Below are 20,523 nucleotides of genomic sequence, written 5' to 3'. Positions count from 1 at the left end.
ATTTGTACTGTGATGCCTCTGGATCCACTCCAGTGCCATTTCAATACCATATAACTCCATATCATAATTTGTAAATTATTCTGGAAGCATATTTGGAAATGTCTATCAGGTGAAACAACTAAACAACTCAATGCATTTCCTTGCTGGGATCCATCTGAAGATACAGTGATAAATTTGTGACACGTAGTTAAAAATCAAAGAAATCAGATTTATAAAAACAATCTGGAGTGCAAGTTTTCATGTACTCTATCAAGTTTAAAATCACTTTGGGACTCTGAAAATGCCAAGGCATCCCTGACTGTGTATTCAGAGGTGTGATATCTCTAGATCCTAGAGACAGTCTGTAACTTGGACCCTGAAAGGCTTGGTCACATGGTACCAATTGCTGAACAGCCCCTCATAATTGTGGTGGACTGGTGCACTAAATGCTAATGACTAATGCAATGTCGGTGATTTTCAGGATCTGCTTAGTTGGGAGGAGGTGCTGCTACTGAGTCCAGAGTATTGGTTCAACAGCCTCTGCACACAGTGTGTCAAAACACTGCTGCCCAGCAAAAGACCACCCCCTTGCCTCAGTGCTGAATCTGGGCTGGTTCGGCAGGCTCCAATTGAGATTTGAATGCTCTCATGGTGGACAGCATACAGCATGTTGAAGTAGGAAGTACTTGCTGAACCATAAATCATGCTATCATGAACCAATCATGAGCTGAAAAATGCCCTATAATGCTGCAGGAAGGAGGACCTGTTAACTCTCCATGCCTTTCTACTGAGGCAGTTAAAAATATTCTGATAGGATGCTCTTTGTTCATAAGTCTCATGTGTGAAAGCGAGGTTAATTTCATGTCAAACAGTAGGCCCAAAAAGTGTCCTTAAAATTTAAAACCTTGTCTGAATGAATGAGATCTGGTTGGTTAAAACTTCAATAAGCAAGGTTAAAATTTACATGAGAAATCTTCAAGTGAGAACCTAAAACCAGTTTTATTGGCCAAAGTTTCCAGCCACCCAATGGTTAGCTGTTGTAGTATCAGAGGATGTAGAAGGTCGTAAAGTCATCAAAAGACGAAGAAGAAGAAGATGAAGAAGAGAATTTGTAACCGGGCTTCTAACTGCAATGGACATGCTGTTGATTGTTTGCCATCATTTTGTGATACTGAGTACATTGCCTTGCGGGGCCCCATACTTCTGAACATAATGGTTAGACGAAGTATCACCAATGCACAAAGCACCTGTCCTTGAAGTATTGAATAAGAAATGGCACACGTCCACGTAGCACCCATCCATGAAACTGATGAAGGACGTTATACCTCCAAGTGCTGTCATATGCCTTTCCAAGATCAAAGAATACACCCAACAAATTGTTTCAGCACAAGACAGTCTTCTGTATGGCCATCTCCAGCAGAATTAAGTTGTCGAGGGCGGAATGGTAGTGGCTGAAACTGCACTGGGAGCAGCATAGATGACCTTGGTATTCGGGGGGCCAGATGCCTCCACAGTTGAGCGCGCACTTCTCCATATTGTTGGTAAGGGCTACACTTCTGTAATTATGAGTTGGTATGACACTTGCCTAGTTTCCATAAGGGAATTAATATTGCCTCCTTCCAAGTGGCAGAGTACTGCCCATCAAATCAGTTCTGGCTTAAACGAGACAGGAGCTTGCCTTCGGCTCCCAGACATAATAGCATAATGAATCTGGTCCAATCTTTGAACAGTATGTCAGAGCTGATTGCTCCTCATATGGAGAACAGATGACTTTAGACCCCCCTCATTACACGAGAAGAAACAGATCCTTCTCATGCCCCAGTTCTCCAACAGTTCATCCTTCCCTTAGTTACGGTACACTCTTTATCAGGCCCCTCTTCAGATGCTTCTCTGGCGTGGGAGTCCCTGCCCAGTGCTGAAGGTGCCTATGATGAGGTGGCGTCCCCTGGAAATGTCCATAACAGAAATTAAAGTAAGTTAGATGTGAGAAATTCTTGTAAAGGAATACTGTGAGGAAAATCAAACAATGGAAAACCCAGGATGGAATGTAACAGTATTCCGAGAGGAGGAGGAAGGAGTTTGTGGTGATGATAAGATTATGAGATAGCAATTGTACCACTTTTTGCAGCTTCTGTGCAAGGAACTGATACAGTTATGAACTACTTCTTCCCTTTGAATATAGCCAAATCAATTCTAATATCCACCTGGAGTGACTTCGGTCCTACAATGGGCTTTTATCTTCATCACCTGCTTTGACATTAAAACACATCATTCAAGGGTGTTCCAGTGACATTATTCCATCTCTACATTATTCTACATCTACATACATACTCCACAAAGCACAATACAGTACGTGGTGGAGGGTACCTTGTACTACTACTGGTCATTTCCTCTCCTTTTCCACTTGCAAATACAGCAAGCAAGAAACGACTATCTAAAAGCCCCCATAAGAGCTCTAACTTCCCACATTGTATCTTCATGGTTCGTATGTGAAATGGACGCTGACAGCAGTATACTCATTCTGCAGTCAGCCTAAAATATAAATTTGTGCAATAGTGCCTTGTTGAAAGAGCACTGCTTTCCCTCCAGGAATTCCCATTAGAGTTCACGAAGCTTCTCCATAATATTTGCATAGGGATTGAACCTACTGACATTAAATATAGCAGCCCACCTCTGAATTTATTTGATGCCTTCCTTTAAGCCGATATAGTGGGAATCCCAAACACACTTAACAGTTCTCAAGAACTGGTGGCACTAGCATTATATATGCCACCTCCTTTATGGATAAGCAACACTTTCCAAAAATTCTCCAAATAAAATGAATTTGAGCATTCACTTTCCCTACTACCAACCTGATATGTTGATTCCATTTTATATTACTAACACAACATTACACCTCTATCTTTAAGTGAAGTGACTTGTCAAGCTGCATCCTACTAATAATGTACTTGAATTTTACAGTATTGTTTTTCGTACTCATCTGCATTAACATAAGTTTTTCTACATTTAGAGCAACTGCTTATTCATCACCAACTAGAAATTTTGTCTACGTCATCTTATATACTCCTACAGTCACTCAACGACACCTTACCATACACTGCAGCGTATTGGCAAACAGCTGTAAATTGCTGCTCACCCCGTCTATCAAGTCATTTATGTATACATAGAATAAAGCAGTTCTATCACACTTCCCTGGGACACTCCTGATGATAACATTGTCTCTGGTGAACACTTTAGAAATAACAAAGCTGCTTGTTGTATTGCACCCACGGCTTGTATGATATCATTTGAGAAACGTGCAAGCCAAGTTTTGCACAAATGCTGCTTTCTAAATCCAAGCTGATTTGTGGACAGAAATCTTTCTGTTTCAAGGAAATGTGTTATATTCAAACTTGGAATGTGTTCAAGAATTTTGCAGCAAACAAATGTTAAGGATACTGGTCTGTAATTATGTGGGTACATTCTTTCACCCTTCTTACATACAAGAGTCACATGCGCTTTTTTCCATTTGCTTGGGACTTTGCCCTGGGCAAGATTCACGATAAATGCAGACTAAGTAAGAGGCCATGGCCACAGAGTACTCTCCGTAAAGGAGTACTGGGATTCCTTGTGGACCTGGCAACTTATTTGTTTTCAACTCTTTCAGTTGCTTCTCTGTGACACGGATGCCAATTTATGCTTCCTCCATACAGGACCAACTTAGTGTTTTTATGTCTGACAAGGTTCTCTGCAAGATTGTTCCTGTGGAAGTTCTGCAGAATACTAGTTTACAGCTACAGTCACTTCTTGGTTGCTCATAAAACATTGACCAGTAAGGAAGACTGAATTTTGGGAAGAGACTGAATTTTGGGAAGAGACTGAATTTTGGGAAGAGACTGAATTTTGGGAAGAGACTGAATTTTGGGAAGAGACTGAATTTTGGGAAGAGACTGAATTTTGGGAAGAGACTGAATTTTGGGAAGAGACTGAATTTTGGGAAGAGACTGAATTTTGGGAAGAGACTGAATTTTGGGAAGAGACTGAATTTTGGGAAGAGACTGAAGTCCGATAGAGTAAAATATGTGAAATAGTATGACAACATCAAGCACAGATCGCTCAACTTTTCCAATGCCAATACACTTCTGTGAAGTAGTCAATTGTCTTGATGAAATTTTGTTGCATTTTTTTCATCCAGATACATTAGAAGCCCCAGTTATTATTTTATCTATCTGAATATCCCGAATTAGCAGAACAGCACTGGAATTCCAAAGCACCAATGCAATGACCTTTCCAGCTGGTAAAACTGTCTGCCTTCCTGGAGCTGAAGAATCGTCTTATCTGTAGTGTTGCTACTGTCACTTACCAATGCAGAAAACTGATTTTATTGAAACACATCAATTACTGTTAAAAACTGTTTTGTGTGTGTGTGTGTGTGTGTGTGTGTTCTTTTGGTAAGTGATATGCCATAAGTAGGTGTGACAGCCACCTTGCACAAAGCTTTCTCATGTGAAATTCTTCATGAAAAATTTAGCCTACTCAGTCATTTGTAATCCCTATGATCCTGGCAACTTCTATTTCAGCCACCTTTGCATTGTGAATTTCTTCAATGATTTCTGATTCAGCTGCACTTTTTGGGCACTCTTCGGGTTGGAAGAAAATCCTGCACCTAGTGCTGGGAGCTACAGGCAAGGCCAAGAACTTTCCAGGAGACATTCTTAGTGCCTTATGCTGGCATCTGTGCTGTAAGTATGCTGCTTATTCATGTTTTAAAGATTTCAAACAAAATTTGTCTTACCAGAATATCCATTGTAGTGAATATTAGTGGGCTAAAGAATGCTCAACATCTACATAGGAATTTTATTTAACCTTTTGTACAGTTTAATTTTTAGGGGAATGTGTTCCAGTGAGTGTCGATGATTACAAAAGCTTAGTACCAGTACTATACATGTAGGTATCAATACAGGAATGCCAGAACTTTCCACAAGTGAAATTCCCTGATTTCCAGACAATTTTTAGCATTTTTTCCTGACACATTTTGAGACCTCAAGGGTAAGTTGAGACATAAGCTGCCAATCTGTCTTTGCAGCTACAGTACAAGAAACAATTGTGCAAATGAGGAAATATCTAAAAAAAAAGTTGCAAGCAGATGGCGTTTCCTGAATGGTGCAAAAATCGCAAGTACTAACATCTAACTTACTCACAAGCCTAGACACGAAACAGAATAGCTAAAAGGCCAGACAATTTCTTAAAAACACTGTTAATGACCCTCAACTAACACCCAAAATTAATATAAGGTCACACCAGATCAAATAGCGCATCAGCTCCTACTAAATGGCAAAACCAACAGCAAACATGCAAGAAAGAAGCTTGAGAGAGATTCACTCAAGAAGACCATCCAGGTACTTACTTTGCCCTGGAAGAATTAGATGACTCCATCTTTCTAATAAAGAGTAGTAAAGCTGCTGGCCTAGCTGAACTACACCCAGAGCAAATAAAAATGTTTGGACCCTCTACCAGACAGTGGTCATTAAGTATGATGAACAAATGCTCCCTTGAAATGAAGATTCCCAAGATCTGACAGAAGGCAAAGATAGTAGCTACACCACAAGCTTTAAAGAGCCCTGCAGACTCCAAAAATTCTCGACCTATCTCCCTCCTCTGCCAGCTCTATTAAGTCCTAGAAAGAATGATCCTCAATCACATCTCTGCACATGCAGACCAGAATATTATTAAAGAGCAAGCGGGGTTCCGACCTGGGAGGTCATGCTGTGGACAAATTTTGAACCTCACACAGAACAAAGAAGATGACTAAGAATTGAAACAAATCACAAGTGCAGCTTTTATCAACCTTACAGCCACTTATGACACCATTAATCATAAGTTTATATCAAAAATATATAACACCACGAAGGATTACCAACTGGCGCAATTGATCCGGTGCCTGCTGCAGAACAGACGCTACTTTGTTACACTGCAGACAAAGAGCATCCAATGCCGAACCCAGAAACATGGACTACCCCAAGGTAGTGTCCTCGCTCCACTGATTTACACCATATGCACCAATGACCAGCCAATTAGTGGATGCTCGCTCCATCTACGCAGATGATACATACAGTCATTCCCGCTCAGGGAAAAACATTTGAAGAGGTGGAAAGAAAATTGACAACAGTGCTTGAGAATATAGCTGACTACTATGATGATAACCACCTCCAGCCGAACCCAGCAAAAACCCAGGTCTGCACTTTTCACCTGAGCAGTAAAGGGGCCAGGAGTAAACTCAACATATGCTGGAGGAGACAGCACATCTCTCACTGTGACACCAAAATATCTTTGAGTCAAACTCGACCGCACTCTCACATTCAAGGATCACTGTTTGGACACAAAGATGAAAGTGAATGCCAGGAACAACAACATCCACAAGCTTACAAATAGTAGATAGGGAGCAAAACCTACTGTTCTCTGCATGTCACCTCTAGCATTATGTTTCTCCCCTGCGGAGTACTCGGCACCTGTATGGCAAAAATCCACCCATGCAAAACAAGTACATATAGCTCTGAATGAGACAGGACGCTACGTAACAGGCTGCCTCTGCCCAACTCTCACAAATCTGCTGGACTAACTTACGGGCGTAGCCCCTCCATAAATCAGGAGGAGGAACTGCTGCAGAAACCGAGAAACAAAAACAAGAAACAGATCCCAGGCATCCAATGTTTGGACACTAATCAAGGAAGATTTTACTACAAGCAACTGATCCAATGTCTTTACGGCCTGTGGCGAAACTCGGAACCAGGAAGACCAGGGAATAGCTCCAGGGGAGAACCTGTATCTGGATATGAACTTCCATATGTGATCTGGAACACAATGAATAGATTAGGATCAGGAGTATCACGATGCATAGTAAACCTGAAGAAATGGGGCTGTATTGCTACAGATGAGCTCTGTGAATGTGGAGAATTCAAAGACCCACAACACCTTCTAGCCTGTAGGAAATTGCATGATACAGGACCTATTAACAGCAGATGACAGGGCCATACAAGCTGCCATGTACTGGGCTTGGCATGGGATACGAAGATTGTAATCCCAGACAGAATCATACCCGCTCTTTGAAATTAACATTGTTTCCTGTGTTTTTGTATTTGGCTTTATTTAATATTCACTTTTCTCACTACCATGTATTGTGTTGCTTTACGCTTTATGTTTTCTCTATATTCTAATCTTAAAGATTTTGTAAAAGTGATGTCTTGGATACCATAAATAAAGACCACTGATGTTGTTTTATTTCAATAAAATGAAACATTTGGTGACAAAAATACGCATTTCCTTGGAGTTGCAAGACAGATTTAAAATATCTTCACTGATTTCAGAAACAACCTCGGAAAAAAGTACACCTCTTGAAAGAAGTGTATAAGGTAGGCAAGAATTGTGAAGGAAAAAACACTGTAGGTGACTGCAAAAAAAATGTTGGTTCCACTATGTTCGTTATTGTTGATTATTACCCACTGTGTTATGTACTATTTTAGAGGTATTGTGTGATTTTTCTTTCAAGAAATATATGAATAAATAGCTTACAAATTGTCTACCAGCGACTGGCACAAATTTCTTCTTCTTACCATTCATACTTTCCAACATATAAACTACTTTTAAAGTGCCAAAATGTACTAAAACAAATAAAATGTCTATAAAATGCCACACTGTACAATGACTTGCAGTGAGACAGTCTCAATTCCTGAAATCCATTGCCCATGGACTCTACATCTACATCTACATTTATACTCCGCAAGCCACCCAACGGTGTGTGGCGGAGGGCACTTTAGGTGCCACTGTCATTACCTCCCTTTCCTGTTCCAGTCGTGTATGGTTCGCGGGAAGAACGACTGTCTGAAAGCCTCCGTGCGCGCTCTAATCTCTCTAATTTTACATTCGTGATCTCCTCGGGAGGTATAAGTAGGGGGAAGCAATATATTCGATACCTCATCCAGAAACGCACCCTCTTGAAACCTGGCGAGCAAGCTACACCGCGATGCAGAGCGCCTCTCTTGCAGAGTCTGCCACTTGAGTTTATTAAACATCTCCGTAACGCTATCACAGTTACCAAATAACCCTGTGACGAAACGCGCCGCTCTTCTTTGGATCATCTCTATCTCCTCCGTCAACCCGATCTGGTACGGATCCCACACTGATGAGCAATACTCAAGTATAGGTCGAACGAGTGTTTTGTAAGCCACCTCCTTTGTTGATGGACTAAATTTTCTAAGGACTCTCCCAATGAATCTCAACCTGGTACCCGTCTTACCAACAATTAATTTTATATGATCATTCCACTTCAAATCATTCCGCACGCATACTCCCAGATATTTTACAGAAGTAACTGCTACCAGTGTTTGTTCCGCTATCATATAATCATACAATAAAGGCTCCGTCTTTCTATGTATTCGCAATACATTACATTTGTCTATGTTAAGGGTTAGTTGCCACTCCCTGCACCAAGCGCCTATCCGCTACAGATCTTCCTGCATTTCGCTACAATTTTCTAATGCTGCAACTTCTCTGTATACTACAGCATCATCCGCAAAAAGCCGCATGGGACTTCCCACACTATCTACTAGGTCATCTATATATATATTGTGAAAAGCAATGGTCCCATAACACTACCCTGTGGCACACCAGAGGTTACTTTAACGTCTGTAGATGTCTCTCCATTGATAACAACATGCTGTGCTCTGTTTGCTAAAAACTCTTCAATCCAGCCACACAGCTGGTCTGATATTCCGTAGGCTCTTACTTTGTTTATCAGGCGACAGTGCGGAACTGTATCGAACGCCTTCCGGAAGTCAAGAAAAATAGCATCTACCTGGGAGCCTGTATCTAATATTTTCTGGGTCTCATGAACAAATAAAGTGAGTTGGGTCTCACACGATCGCTGTTTCCGGAATCCATGTTGATTCCTACATAGTAGATTCTGGGTTTCCAAAAACGACATGATACTCTAGCAAAAAACATGTTCTAAAATTCTACAACAGATCGACGTCAGAGATATAGGTCTATAGTTTTGCACATCTGCTCGACGACCCTTCTTGAAGACTGGGACTATCTGTGCTCTTTTCCAATCATTTGGAACCTTCCGGTCCTCTAGAGACTTGCGGTACACGGCTGTTAGAAGGGGGCAAGTTCTTTCGCGTACTCTGTGTAGAATCGAATTGGTATCCCGTCAGGTCCAGTGGACTTTCCTCTGTTGAGTGATTCCAGTTGCTTTTCTATTCCTTGGGCACTTATTTCGATGTCAGCCATTTTTCTGTTTGTGCGAGGATTTAGAGAAGGAACTGCAGTGCGGTCTTCCTCTGTGAAACAGCTTTGGAAAAAGGTGTTTAGTATTTCAGCTTTGCGCGTGTCATCCTCTGTTTCAATACCATCATCATCCCGAAGTGTCTGGATACGCTGTTTCGAGCCACTTACTGATTTAACGTAAGACCAGAACGTCCTAGGATTTTCTGTCAAGGCGGTACATAGAATTTTACTTTCGAATTCACTGAACGCTTCACGCATAGCCCTCCTTACGCTAACTTTGACACCGTTTAGCTTCTGTTTGTCTGAGAGGTTTTGGCTGCGTTTAAACTTGGAGTGAAGCTCTCTTTGCTTTCGCAGTAGTTTCTTAACTTTGTTGTTGTACCACGGTGGGTTTTTCCCGTCCCTCACAGTTTTACTCGGCACGTACCTGTCTAAAATGCATTTTACGATTGCCTTGAACTTTTTCCATAAACACTCAACATTGTCAGTGTCGGAACAGAAATTTTCGTTTTGATCTGTTAGGTAGTCTGAAATCTGCCTTCTATTACTCTTGCTAAACAGATAAACCTTCCTCCCTTTTTTTATATTCCTACTAACTTCCGTATTCAGGGATGCTGCAATGGCCTTATGATCACTGATTCTCTGTTCTGTACATACAGAGTCGAAAAGTTCAGGTAGGTCTGTTTGTTATCAGTAGGTCCAAGATGTTATCTCCACGAGTCGGTTCTCTGTTTAATTGCTCGAGGTAATTTTCGGATAGTGCACTCAGTATAATGTCACTCGATGCTCTGTCCCTACCACCCGTCCTAAACATCTGAGTGTCCCAGTCTATATCTGGTAAATTGAAATCTCCACCTAAGACTATAACATGCTGAGAAAATTTATGTGAAATGTATTCCAAATTTTCTCTCAGTTGTTCTGCCACTAATGCTGCTGAGTCGGGAGGTCGGTAAAAGGAGCCAATTATTAACCTAGCTCGGTTGTTGAGTGTAACCTCCACCCATAATAATTCACAGGAACTATCCACTTCTACTTCACTACAGGATAAACTACTACTAACAGCGACGAACACTCCACCACCGGTTGCATGCAATCTATCCTTTCTAAACACCGTCTGTACCTTTGTAAAAATTTCGGCAGAATTTATCTCTGGCTTCAACCAGCTTTCTGTACCTATAGCGATTTCGGCTTCGGTGCTTTCTATCAGCGCTAGAAGTTCCGGTACTTTACCCACGCAGCTTCGACAGTTTACAATTACAATACCGATTGCTGCTTGGTCCCCGCATGTCCTGACTTTGCCCTGCACCCGTTGAGGCTGTTGCCCTTTCTGTACTTGCCCAAGGCCATCTAACCTAAAAAAACGCCCAGCCCACGCCACACAACCCCTGCTACCCGTGTAGCCGCTTGTTGCGTGTAGTGGACTTCTTACCTATCCAGCGGAACCCGAAACCCAACCACCCTATGGCGCAAGTCGAGGAATCTGCAGCCCACACGGTCGCAGAACCGTCTCAGCCTCTGATTCAGACCCTCCACTCGGCTCTGTACCAAAGGTCCGCAGTCAGTCCTGTTGATGATGCTGCAGATGGTGAGCGCTGCTTTCATCCCGCAAGCGAGACTGGCAGTCTTCACGAAATCAGATAGCCGCCGGAAGCCAGAGAGGATTTCCTCGGATCCATAGCGACACACATCATTGGTGCCGACATGAGCGACCACCTGCAGATGGATGCACCCTGTACCCTTCATGGCATCTGGAAGGACCCTTTCCACATCTGGAATGACTCCCCCCGGTATGCACACGGAGTGCACATTGGTTTTCTTCGCCTCTCTTGCTGCCATATCCCTAAGGGACCCCATTACGCGCCTGATGTTGGAGCTCCCAACTACCAGTAAGCCCACCCTCTGCAACCGCCCAGATCTTGCAGACTGAGGGGCAACCTCTGGAACAGGACAAGCAGCCATGTCAGGCCAAAGATCAGTATCAGCCTGAGACTGAGCCTGAAACCGGTTCGTCAGACAAACTGGAGAGGCCTTCCATTCAGCCCTCCGGAATGTCTTTCGCCCCCTGCCACACCTTGAGATGACCTCCCACTCTACCACAGGTGAGGGATCAGCCTCAATGCGGGCAGTATCCCGGGCAACCACAGTCTTAGTCCGATTGGGGGATGCGTGGGACGAGCTGGCCGTCCCCGACAAACCCCCATCCGGAACCCCACAGTGATGCCCATTGGCAACAGCCTCAAGCTGTGTGACCGAAGCCAACACTGCCTGAAGCTGGGAGTGAAGGGATGCCAACTCAGCCTGCATCCGAACACAGCAGTTGCAGTCCCTGTCCATGCTAAAAACTGTTGTGCAAAGAACGTCTGAACTAATCTACAGAGAGCGCAAACAAATCGACACAAAATTTAAACGGTTATTAAAATACAAGATTGCCTAGTAAATGCAGTAATGCTGCTACTTGCGCACTGCTGACACACGGCTCGGCGGGGGAAGGAGACTACGCGATTTTACACTATTCAGGTACTAAAACGCGATGCTACAACTCTCAAATACTATAATACGCCTGAAATTTATGAATTAAACAATGCAAGTACCAAAAACACGCAAAGAAATTAAGAATTAAACTACGTAACAAATGAGTGAGCTAGGAGTATACGACTTGCTGCTGCAGCTGCTTATCCAACGACGGCAGGGAGCACACTCTGGCCTGCTGAGGAGCACTGCAATGCTGTGTCCACAGACAAACCCTGAAAATCCACTGCATTGTGCCACACACGAACAGACCCGGTCTACGGGCAGATAAGTGAGATTAGATTTGACGGGCAGCGCTTGTACATTAGCGGGAACTGAATGGCTTCAGATCAGCAGGGCCTATCCATTACAGATACCCGCAGAAACGGCCTCTGATTTTGGGCCATCGCAAAAACCCATTTCTGTGGTCAGCTATTTACGAGCCATAGACAGCATGTTGATGAAATGAGACCACGTTGATCAATCCCTGCAACAGATTACTTGTTCAAATACTCTGACAATCAATAATAATGAGGATAGGTAGCAACTCCCCATAAAGATGATTGCTGAGCTACAGACAGACACGTAGAAAAGACAATCACACTCTCATAACTAATTTTTCAGTCATAGTTTTTATCAAAAAATGAGAGCGCACACACATTCACTTGGACACAACTCAGGCACACATGACTGCTGCATCTCCAGTCTCTGACAATCAGATCCAAACAAGCCACTCCTCATGTCTCCTGCCTCTCATCGGCAACTGCTAGGCAAGAAATGGCATCAGCACTGAGTGCAACATGAAGAGAGTGGTAGGAATGGGAGAAGCAGTAGGAATGAGGGAGTAGGGAAGCGGCACACCTACTCAGCTGCACCCAGCTAAAAACCTTGCATGTCACCACAGTAAACAAACCATTTCATCTACTGAGACAAAAACGAGATTTCTCAGTCCCCCCCAAACTTCCCTGATGGACTTGAAATTCCCAGATTTCCAGAACCTGTGGCAACCCAGTAATAATTGTAATATTTGTTTCTGCAGCTTTGAACCATATAAAAGCAAAAACAGTTGATTAAGTGAATCATTATTATCCTACAACTGTCCTTTTTCAGAATCAAAGGTCCTAATTATCACTAATGTCACAGTCTTGAGTTCCAGTGTCAAGAGGTAATAGAGAAAGGTGTCTTAATGCAACCAATGACTGTACTTATGTGTCAACCATGAAATTCAGAAGAGAGATTGCTGAATATACGCACTTTCATAAATATATTGTAATATAAGAAAACATTCAATTCTCTAGTCCATGATGTTAGCTTTTGTTTTACAGTTTTTTTAAAGACAAAAATTACTCCCCCCCCCCCCCCCAATACAAAATGGTCATCTATTGCACCAAATAACACAACAAAATTACCCTTGAAGCAAATGGATTTTGTTCAAGGAATGATGCAACAAGCTGCACAGCACTTTTCTTGACAAATGCACTCTTGTCATGCAAACGACCCACTGCTCTCTCTAGCACACTAGCATGGAAGGAAATAGGCACGGCATGCTCCTTCACCAAGTTTTGCCATAGCTGCAGCACCTGCAACATTCAAATGAATTGTTATATTAGCAGTGGCATTTAATATAATCATACATTTTTATAACACCATATAATGAGAATCTCAAATGTATAGAAAGAAAATTTAAAATTCTAGGCTTAAAATATTACAAATTCAAATTCAACCCTGCTATGCTTACAATCAATCACCGAAAGCAAATGTTGGGGGAAGCAGTATAAAAATGTGGTAAATGAGGGAGATAGGATGGACAGGGGATGATTAAACTTTAAAAGACAATAGAAACAGGCTAACTTAATATATTTCAGATCTGCCATAGTTTCTGACACAGGTTTTGCACATTTCAGAAAGCTAGTAAGAATGCTAAAAAGCAATCCTAAGAAATGTTGCATAGTGAGTTAACACCATTTATCAACAATACCACTGTGGATCTTCGTCTTAAATTTTAATATTTCTGCCCTTATCTTCCAGGTAGGTTAGATTTATTTATTTATTTATTTATTTGCATTCAAAATAAATATCTGTATTTAAGTAAATAGTTGCTTCAATTTTAGATTTTAAATAATACAGTTAGCACCTTGTAACATATAGCTTGTTGAAGGAGTGTTTGGAGAAGTAATAGTCCAAGTACCAGTCTCCTCTATTCTGCAGTTGTTATGACAGTTCACAATATACCCTGAATGTTGTGGCAGAAATCAGTTACTTTTCCTTCAGGATTACAGACATGCTGATGTGCGTCTCAATAACAATCTGTTGGAAAGACTGATCTGAGAAGGCCTGCCAGGAGGCAGCACTCACTAGAGAAGTGCTATTAGGGGAAGACAGATCATGACAATGAATGCTGTATAGAATAAAAAGGGGAATTTCTTTCCTCTTCTCCACAATATTACATAACATGCAAATCGTAACAACAGCATACAAGTAAACTTTACTCACCCTTGATCGCACAAAGGCATTTACATCATGTATGTGATCTTCCATATCACATAGTAAGTCATCTCTCTTATTTCTCTCTTCCTCAGACAGATCTTCACCACTAAGGCACTTTTGCACTATTATACTGTATGCAGACAGGACTGAGTTGCGCATCACATATGCCTAGAAAAGACGAAATTAGTTTATAAAGCAATGGCTAATGTTACTTGTGTTACAACACTTTTTTTTTTAAAGCCACATCAAGGAAGCAAATGTAGCAAGAAAAAAGAGAAATACATCAAGAACAACGGAAACAGTAAAATACTTTTAAGAAGACTGCTTTAGAACACATTTTATAAGGGAATGTAAGAAACAATTATTGTTTACACTATATAATTCCAGTATCTGCTGACCTTCACACATGATAGATCAATGGTACATAACATACTGCTCTGCTATCACCTTAATTGCACTGAATTGTTTGATACCAGACTCTACAAAAACACATTTGCAGGTGTGGGTATCTGTAAGTAAATCAAATGTACTTCATCCAGGGTGTATTCGCGGACAAGGAAAAAAAATTATGGTACAAATAATTTGAGAAAATGCACAGATCATGTATATACAACATGGCTCTGTAACATCTCTAATGATACCCTCTTTGAAACAATTATATTATTTACACTATGTTATATATTTCGAATTTTTTTCTCATCTTCACGATACACAACAATTCTGTTTAGTTTGCTGCCCAAACTCAATACATCACATCCTTAAACTGAAAACCCATTTTCACTACAATAATTTATTTACTTCAAAAGCAGTATCTCAAACACATGTTCTTACCTTTATATCAAGAAGAGATTTAAGTAAATCTATGTGAGGCAATACTAGTTCAGGAACAGATTCTGCTAGTTCTGCAATAAATTGGCCATATGTTTTTGCTACACCCACTCCAGCTGCAGGCTCCTCTGAATCTGCATCCACTTCAGTGTCTATCCTTGAGATTTCTTGGAGAATTTCATGGACAATGCGAGTACACTTGAATTCTTTGAATAATACAACCACACAGCGCACCATTGGACTCACCATATGTTCATGAATGTGTAACATCTGTTGAATGACAAAGGAATGTGCATATGAATATTTTAATAGTACACATTATACATGGTGAAGAACAGAAAAAGAAGTAATCTAGCAAAACAAAATCTTTGCAGAGCAAATTTAGAACAGCCTATACTATGTTGGTTCTGTATGAGAAAGACTGAGTAATACACACTTTAATAATAATAATAATAATAATAATATCCCGTGGAGGCCCGGGAAAAGAATAGGCCTCCGGTATGTTCTGCCAGTCGTAAAAGGCGACGAAAAGAACAAACCACTAATAGGGCTAACCCCCCTTTTAGTGTGATTAGTTGGTTCAGGACAGAACTAATGAAGCCTCGGACAAGCGCCGTCATGGTCGGGGACGACGCTTGAACCCTATGCCCGCCCACAATGGTAACGACACTGCTAGCCAACTGGAAAATGATTTAAATCCAAATAGAGGTGTTTTGCAGGATATGCTTCCTGCAACCACCCTAGAAGGAAAACAAAGACAGAGGATGAGATGGTCAGATGAAGTTAATCGACACCTCATGTTCTGTTATTACCAAGCAACAAACCTAGGAACCAACACAACTGGATACAGATCACAAGTATACACAACATTTATTACCAGATACCCAGAATTAAAAATTTTAACAGAACAACGACTAGCTGATCAGATCCGTGTAATAATAAAATTTAAAAGGATACCCCAGTCAGAATTAGATAACATCAAACAAAAAGTACAACAAATACTGGAACAAAATAATGTGCAATCAGAAGAAGAAGAAGAAGAAGAAGAAGAAAATACAGTAATGGACTCAAACATCCTAGAGCAAACAAAGAACAACACGCACCAATTAAACAATCAGAGGAAAACGAAATCTTAAGGCAGCCACCAGAACAAGCACAAATAGAACACAAAGTGACACAGATATTAGATATAGAAGAAAAATTTCAGCTAACATATATAGAATACAAAGACACAAATACAGACATTAGACCATTCTTGCATAGACCACCAAATAACCCACAAGTCGAAACAACAATAAAAACTATCAACACAATCATACACAACAAAATAAATGAAAACACAACTATGGAAGAGTTACAACTACTGGTATATATAGGAGCACTCACTACACTAAATATACACACTAGGCAGAGATCAGAACCAACCAACACACAGAAGAAACCCACAAAACCAGCATGGCAACACAGGCTACAGATCAAAATAGAAAAACTGAGAAAAGACATCGGACAGCTAACACAATTTATAAGAAATGAAATCTCGGAAAAAAAAAACGAAAAAGGTTAGGTAAAATCTCACAACAAGAAGCGACAGAGCAATTAGACGAAAAGAAGCAGAAATTACAAGCATTCGCCAAACGACTCTGAAGATACAAAAAAAGTGAAAATAGAAGGAAACAAAACCAAACAATCAACACAAACCAAAAGAAATTTTACCAGACAATAGATAACACACACATTGAAATAAACAATCCACCAAACACAACAGACATGGAACACTTTTGGAGCAACATATGGTCAAACCCGGTACAACATAACAGGCATGCACGGTGGATACAAGCAGAAACAGACACATACAAGATGATACCACAAATGCCTGAAGTGACAATTTTGCAACATGAAGTCACCCAAGCAATTAATTCTACTCACAATTGGAAAGCCCCTGGAAAAGATAGAATAGCAAATTTCTGGTTAAAGAAGTTCACCTCAACACATTCACCTCAACACTAAATTATTTAACAGTTACATTGCAGACCCATACACATTCCCTGATACACTTACACATGGAATAACTTATCTGAAACCTAAAGATCAAGCAGACACAGCGAACCCAGCTAAATATCGCCCCATAACATGCCTACCAACAATATACAAAATATTAACTTCAGTCATTAAACAGAAACTAGTGACACATACAACACAGAACAAAATTATAAATGAAGAACAAAAAGGCTGTTGCAAAGGAGCACGAGGATGTAAAGAGCAACTGATAATAGATGCAGAGGTGACATATCAAGCTAAAACTAAACAAAGGTCGCTACACTACGCATACATCGATTACCAAAAAGCTTTTGATAGTGTACCCCACTCATGGTTACTACAAATATTGGAAATATATAAAGTAGATCCTAAATTGATACAGTTCCTAAACATAGTAATGAAAAACTGGAAAACCACACTTAATATCCAAACAAATTCAAATAATATCACATCACAGCCAATACAGATTAAGCGTGGAATATACCAAGGAGATTCATTAAGTCCTTTCTGGTTCTGCCTTGCTCTGAACCCACTATCCAACATGCTAAATAATACAAATTATGGTTACAATATTACTGGAACATACCCACACAAAATCACACATTTGCTATACATGGATGATCTAAAACTACTGGCAGCAACAAATCAACAACTCAACCAATTACTAAAGATAACAGAAGTATTTAGCAATGATATAAATATGGCTTTTGGAACAGACAAATGTAAGAAAAATAGCATAGTCAAGGGAAAACACACTAAACAAGAAGATTACATATTGGATAACCACAGCGACTGCATAGAAGCGATGGAAAAAACAGATGCCTATAAATATCTAGGATACAGACAAAAAATAGGAATAGATGATAGAAATATTAAGGAAGAGCTAAAAGAAAAATATAGACAAAGACTAACAAAAATACTGAAAACAGAATTGACAGCAAGAAACAAGACAAAAGCTATAAATACCTATGCTATACCAATATTGACCTACTCATTTGGAGTAGTGAAATGGAGTAACACAGACCTAGAAGCACTCAATACACTTACACGATCACAATGCCACAAATATAGAATACATCACATACATTCAGCAACAGAAAGATTCACATTAAGCAGAAAGGAAGGAGGAAGGGGATTTATCGACATAAAAAACCTACATTATGGACAGGTAGACAATTTAAGAAAATTCTTTCTAGAACGAGCAGAAACTAGCAAAATACACAAATCAATCACCCACATATATACATCGGCTACACCACTACAATTTCATAACCACCTCTACAACCCTTTAGATCACATAACATCAACAGATACAAAGAAAGTAAATTGGAAAAAGAAAACACTACATGGCAAGCACGCGTATCATCTAACACAGCCACACATCGATCAAGACGCATCCAACACATGGCTAAGAAGAGGCAATATATACAGTGAGACAGAAGGATTCATGATTGCAATACAGGATCAAACAATAAACACCAGATATTACAGCAAGCATATTATTAAAGATCCCAATACCACAACAGATAAATGCAGACTTTGCAAACAACAAATAGAAACAGTAGATCACATCACAAGCGGATGTACAATACTAGCAAATACAGAATACCCCAGAAGACATGACAACGTCGCAAAAATAATACATCAACAGCTTGCCTTACAACATAAACTTTTAAAACAACACGTTCCTACATACAAGTATACACCACAAAATGTACTGGAGAATGATGAATACAAATTATACTGGAACAGAACCATTATAACAGATAAAACAACGCCACATAACAAACCTGACATCATACTCACCAATAAAAAGAAGAAATTAACACAACTAATTGAAATATCCATACCCAATACAGCAAATATACAGAAGAAAACAGGAGAAAGAATTGAAAAATACATCCAACTGGCTGAGGAAGTCAAGGACATGTGGCAGCAGGATAAAGTTGACATTATACCAATTATACTTTCAACTACAGGAGTCATACCACGCAATATCCACCAGTACATCAATGCAATACAGCTACATCCAAACTTATACATACAACTTCAGAAATCCGTAATTATTGATACATGTTCAATTACCCGAAAGTTCCTAAACGCAATGTAACATATACCGTACAGTTAAAAGGAAGTGACGCTTGATCAAGGTCCGCGTCACTTTCATTCCGAACCAGACCTAAGGTCTGAGAAAGGAAAGATAATAATAATAATAATAATAATAATAATAACCTCTATCAACCTGGGGCCTAAGAGCTCCAAGGTTGTTTGCAGCATCCTAGGATAAAGAAAGAGTGACAGAGTAACATATCTTAAAGAAAACTTAGTTCTGCAGGTCTAGCTGCCAGTACTACATAAGTTTCACTTGACAGGGTTATGGTGAAGACCTCAACAGCAGTGAAGGCAGAAAAAATGGACTTTGGAATGGTAGAACTGGTGAAAGAGGCAGCCCATTTTCCAGTGCTAAATTTAGTTTAGTTTGGGAATTCAGAGATGACCCTGGATTTCCTGCTCTACTATTTACAACTTCAAATTACAAAATAGAATATTCATATAATGGATATACTATCTCAGGTTATAATTCTAATGAAGAAATCACCAACGGATCTCTTAATGCACGGGAATCTGGGATTCTCAGGAATCCCAACATTTGCACTGAAAACAGGAAATGGAATACACTAAAATGCCTTCTAAGTATAGTTCAAGAAGATTTACCACTTTTTAACACTAAATGTAAATTCCCTTCTGAAAATAGAAAAATAGGAGGCATTGGATTACTTCTACAGAAGCGGCATATACAAATTTTAGAAATTCAAGTAACTAGATTCTTAGATGAGAATATGATTGATACACATTACAGAATATATAAAGGGAAACTAGCAGTAAGAATGGAGGCAAACCAATGTTTGGAGCAACATTTTATGCAAATAATAATAATAATAATAATAATAATAATCAGAACCTTTGAAAAATCTCACCTTATCTAAATAAAACAAAATTTCACAAAAATAATAGCTGAAATTTTAGCCAAACCTTTAAACATGTACTGCACTTAAGGGGTACAAAGCACAAATATTTATTTCTATGATTTAATAACACAGAAACTTGTGAAATATTTGCAAAATTTTTTGACAGGCTCTTAAACTGTCCAGTTCCAACAGTTAAATTAGTTTTTTCAACAATACCAGGAGGTCTGGAGGAAGAATTCCCACTAACAGAGCTATAACTTTACAAAGTCAGCAAGACACTCAAAAACAATAAAGTAGTTTATAGAAAGATTATCGAAATGGTCACAACCAAAGAATATAAGTGATCTATACTTGCTTTATGAGAACTATGGAAACTCAAGATCGTAAGAAAAGGATAGATTGCTACTTACAGTAAAAATGACACATTAAGTTGCAGATAAGCACATCTAAA

At 39.9% G+C, this 20,523-nt stretch overlaps 1 protein-coding gene across 1 annotated transcript in view; it reads right to left on the bottom strand.

Annotated features, from left to right (window-relative positions):
- The window catches only part of LOC124624589 (condensin complex subunit 1), a 213,413-nt gene that overhangs the window by 145,949 nt on the left and 46,941 nt on the right, over positions 1–20,523 (bottom strand). Inside the window, exons 6-8 of the mRNA XM_047149116.1 lie at positions 15,070–15,336; positions 14,245–14,406; positions 13,161–13,331 (exon numbers count right to left, since the gene is read on the bottom strand). Coding sequence (XP_047005072.1) covers positions 13,161–13,331; positions 14,245–14,406; positions 15,070–15,336 — 600 coding nt within the window. The remainder of the gene's footprint in view (positions 1–13,160; positions 13,332–14,244; positions 14,407–15,069; positions 15,337–20,523) is intronic.

Source organism: Schistocerca americana, chromosome 1 (genome assembly GCF_021461395.2).
Source record: "Schistocerca americana isolate TAMUIC-IGC-003095 chromosome 1, iqSchAmer2.1, whole genome shotgun sequence".
In the NCBI taxonomy this organism is placed as follows: Eukaryota; Metazoa; Arthropoda; class Insecta; order Orthoptera; family Acrididae; genus Schistocerca; species Schistocerca americana.
The sequence above is the reverse complement of the archived record's forward strand: the minus strand, read 5'-3'. Positions and strand labels throughout refer to the sequence as shown.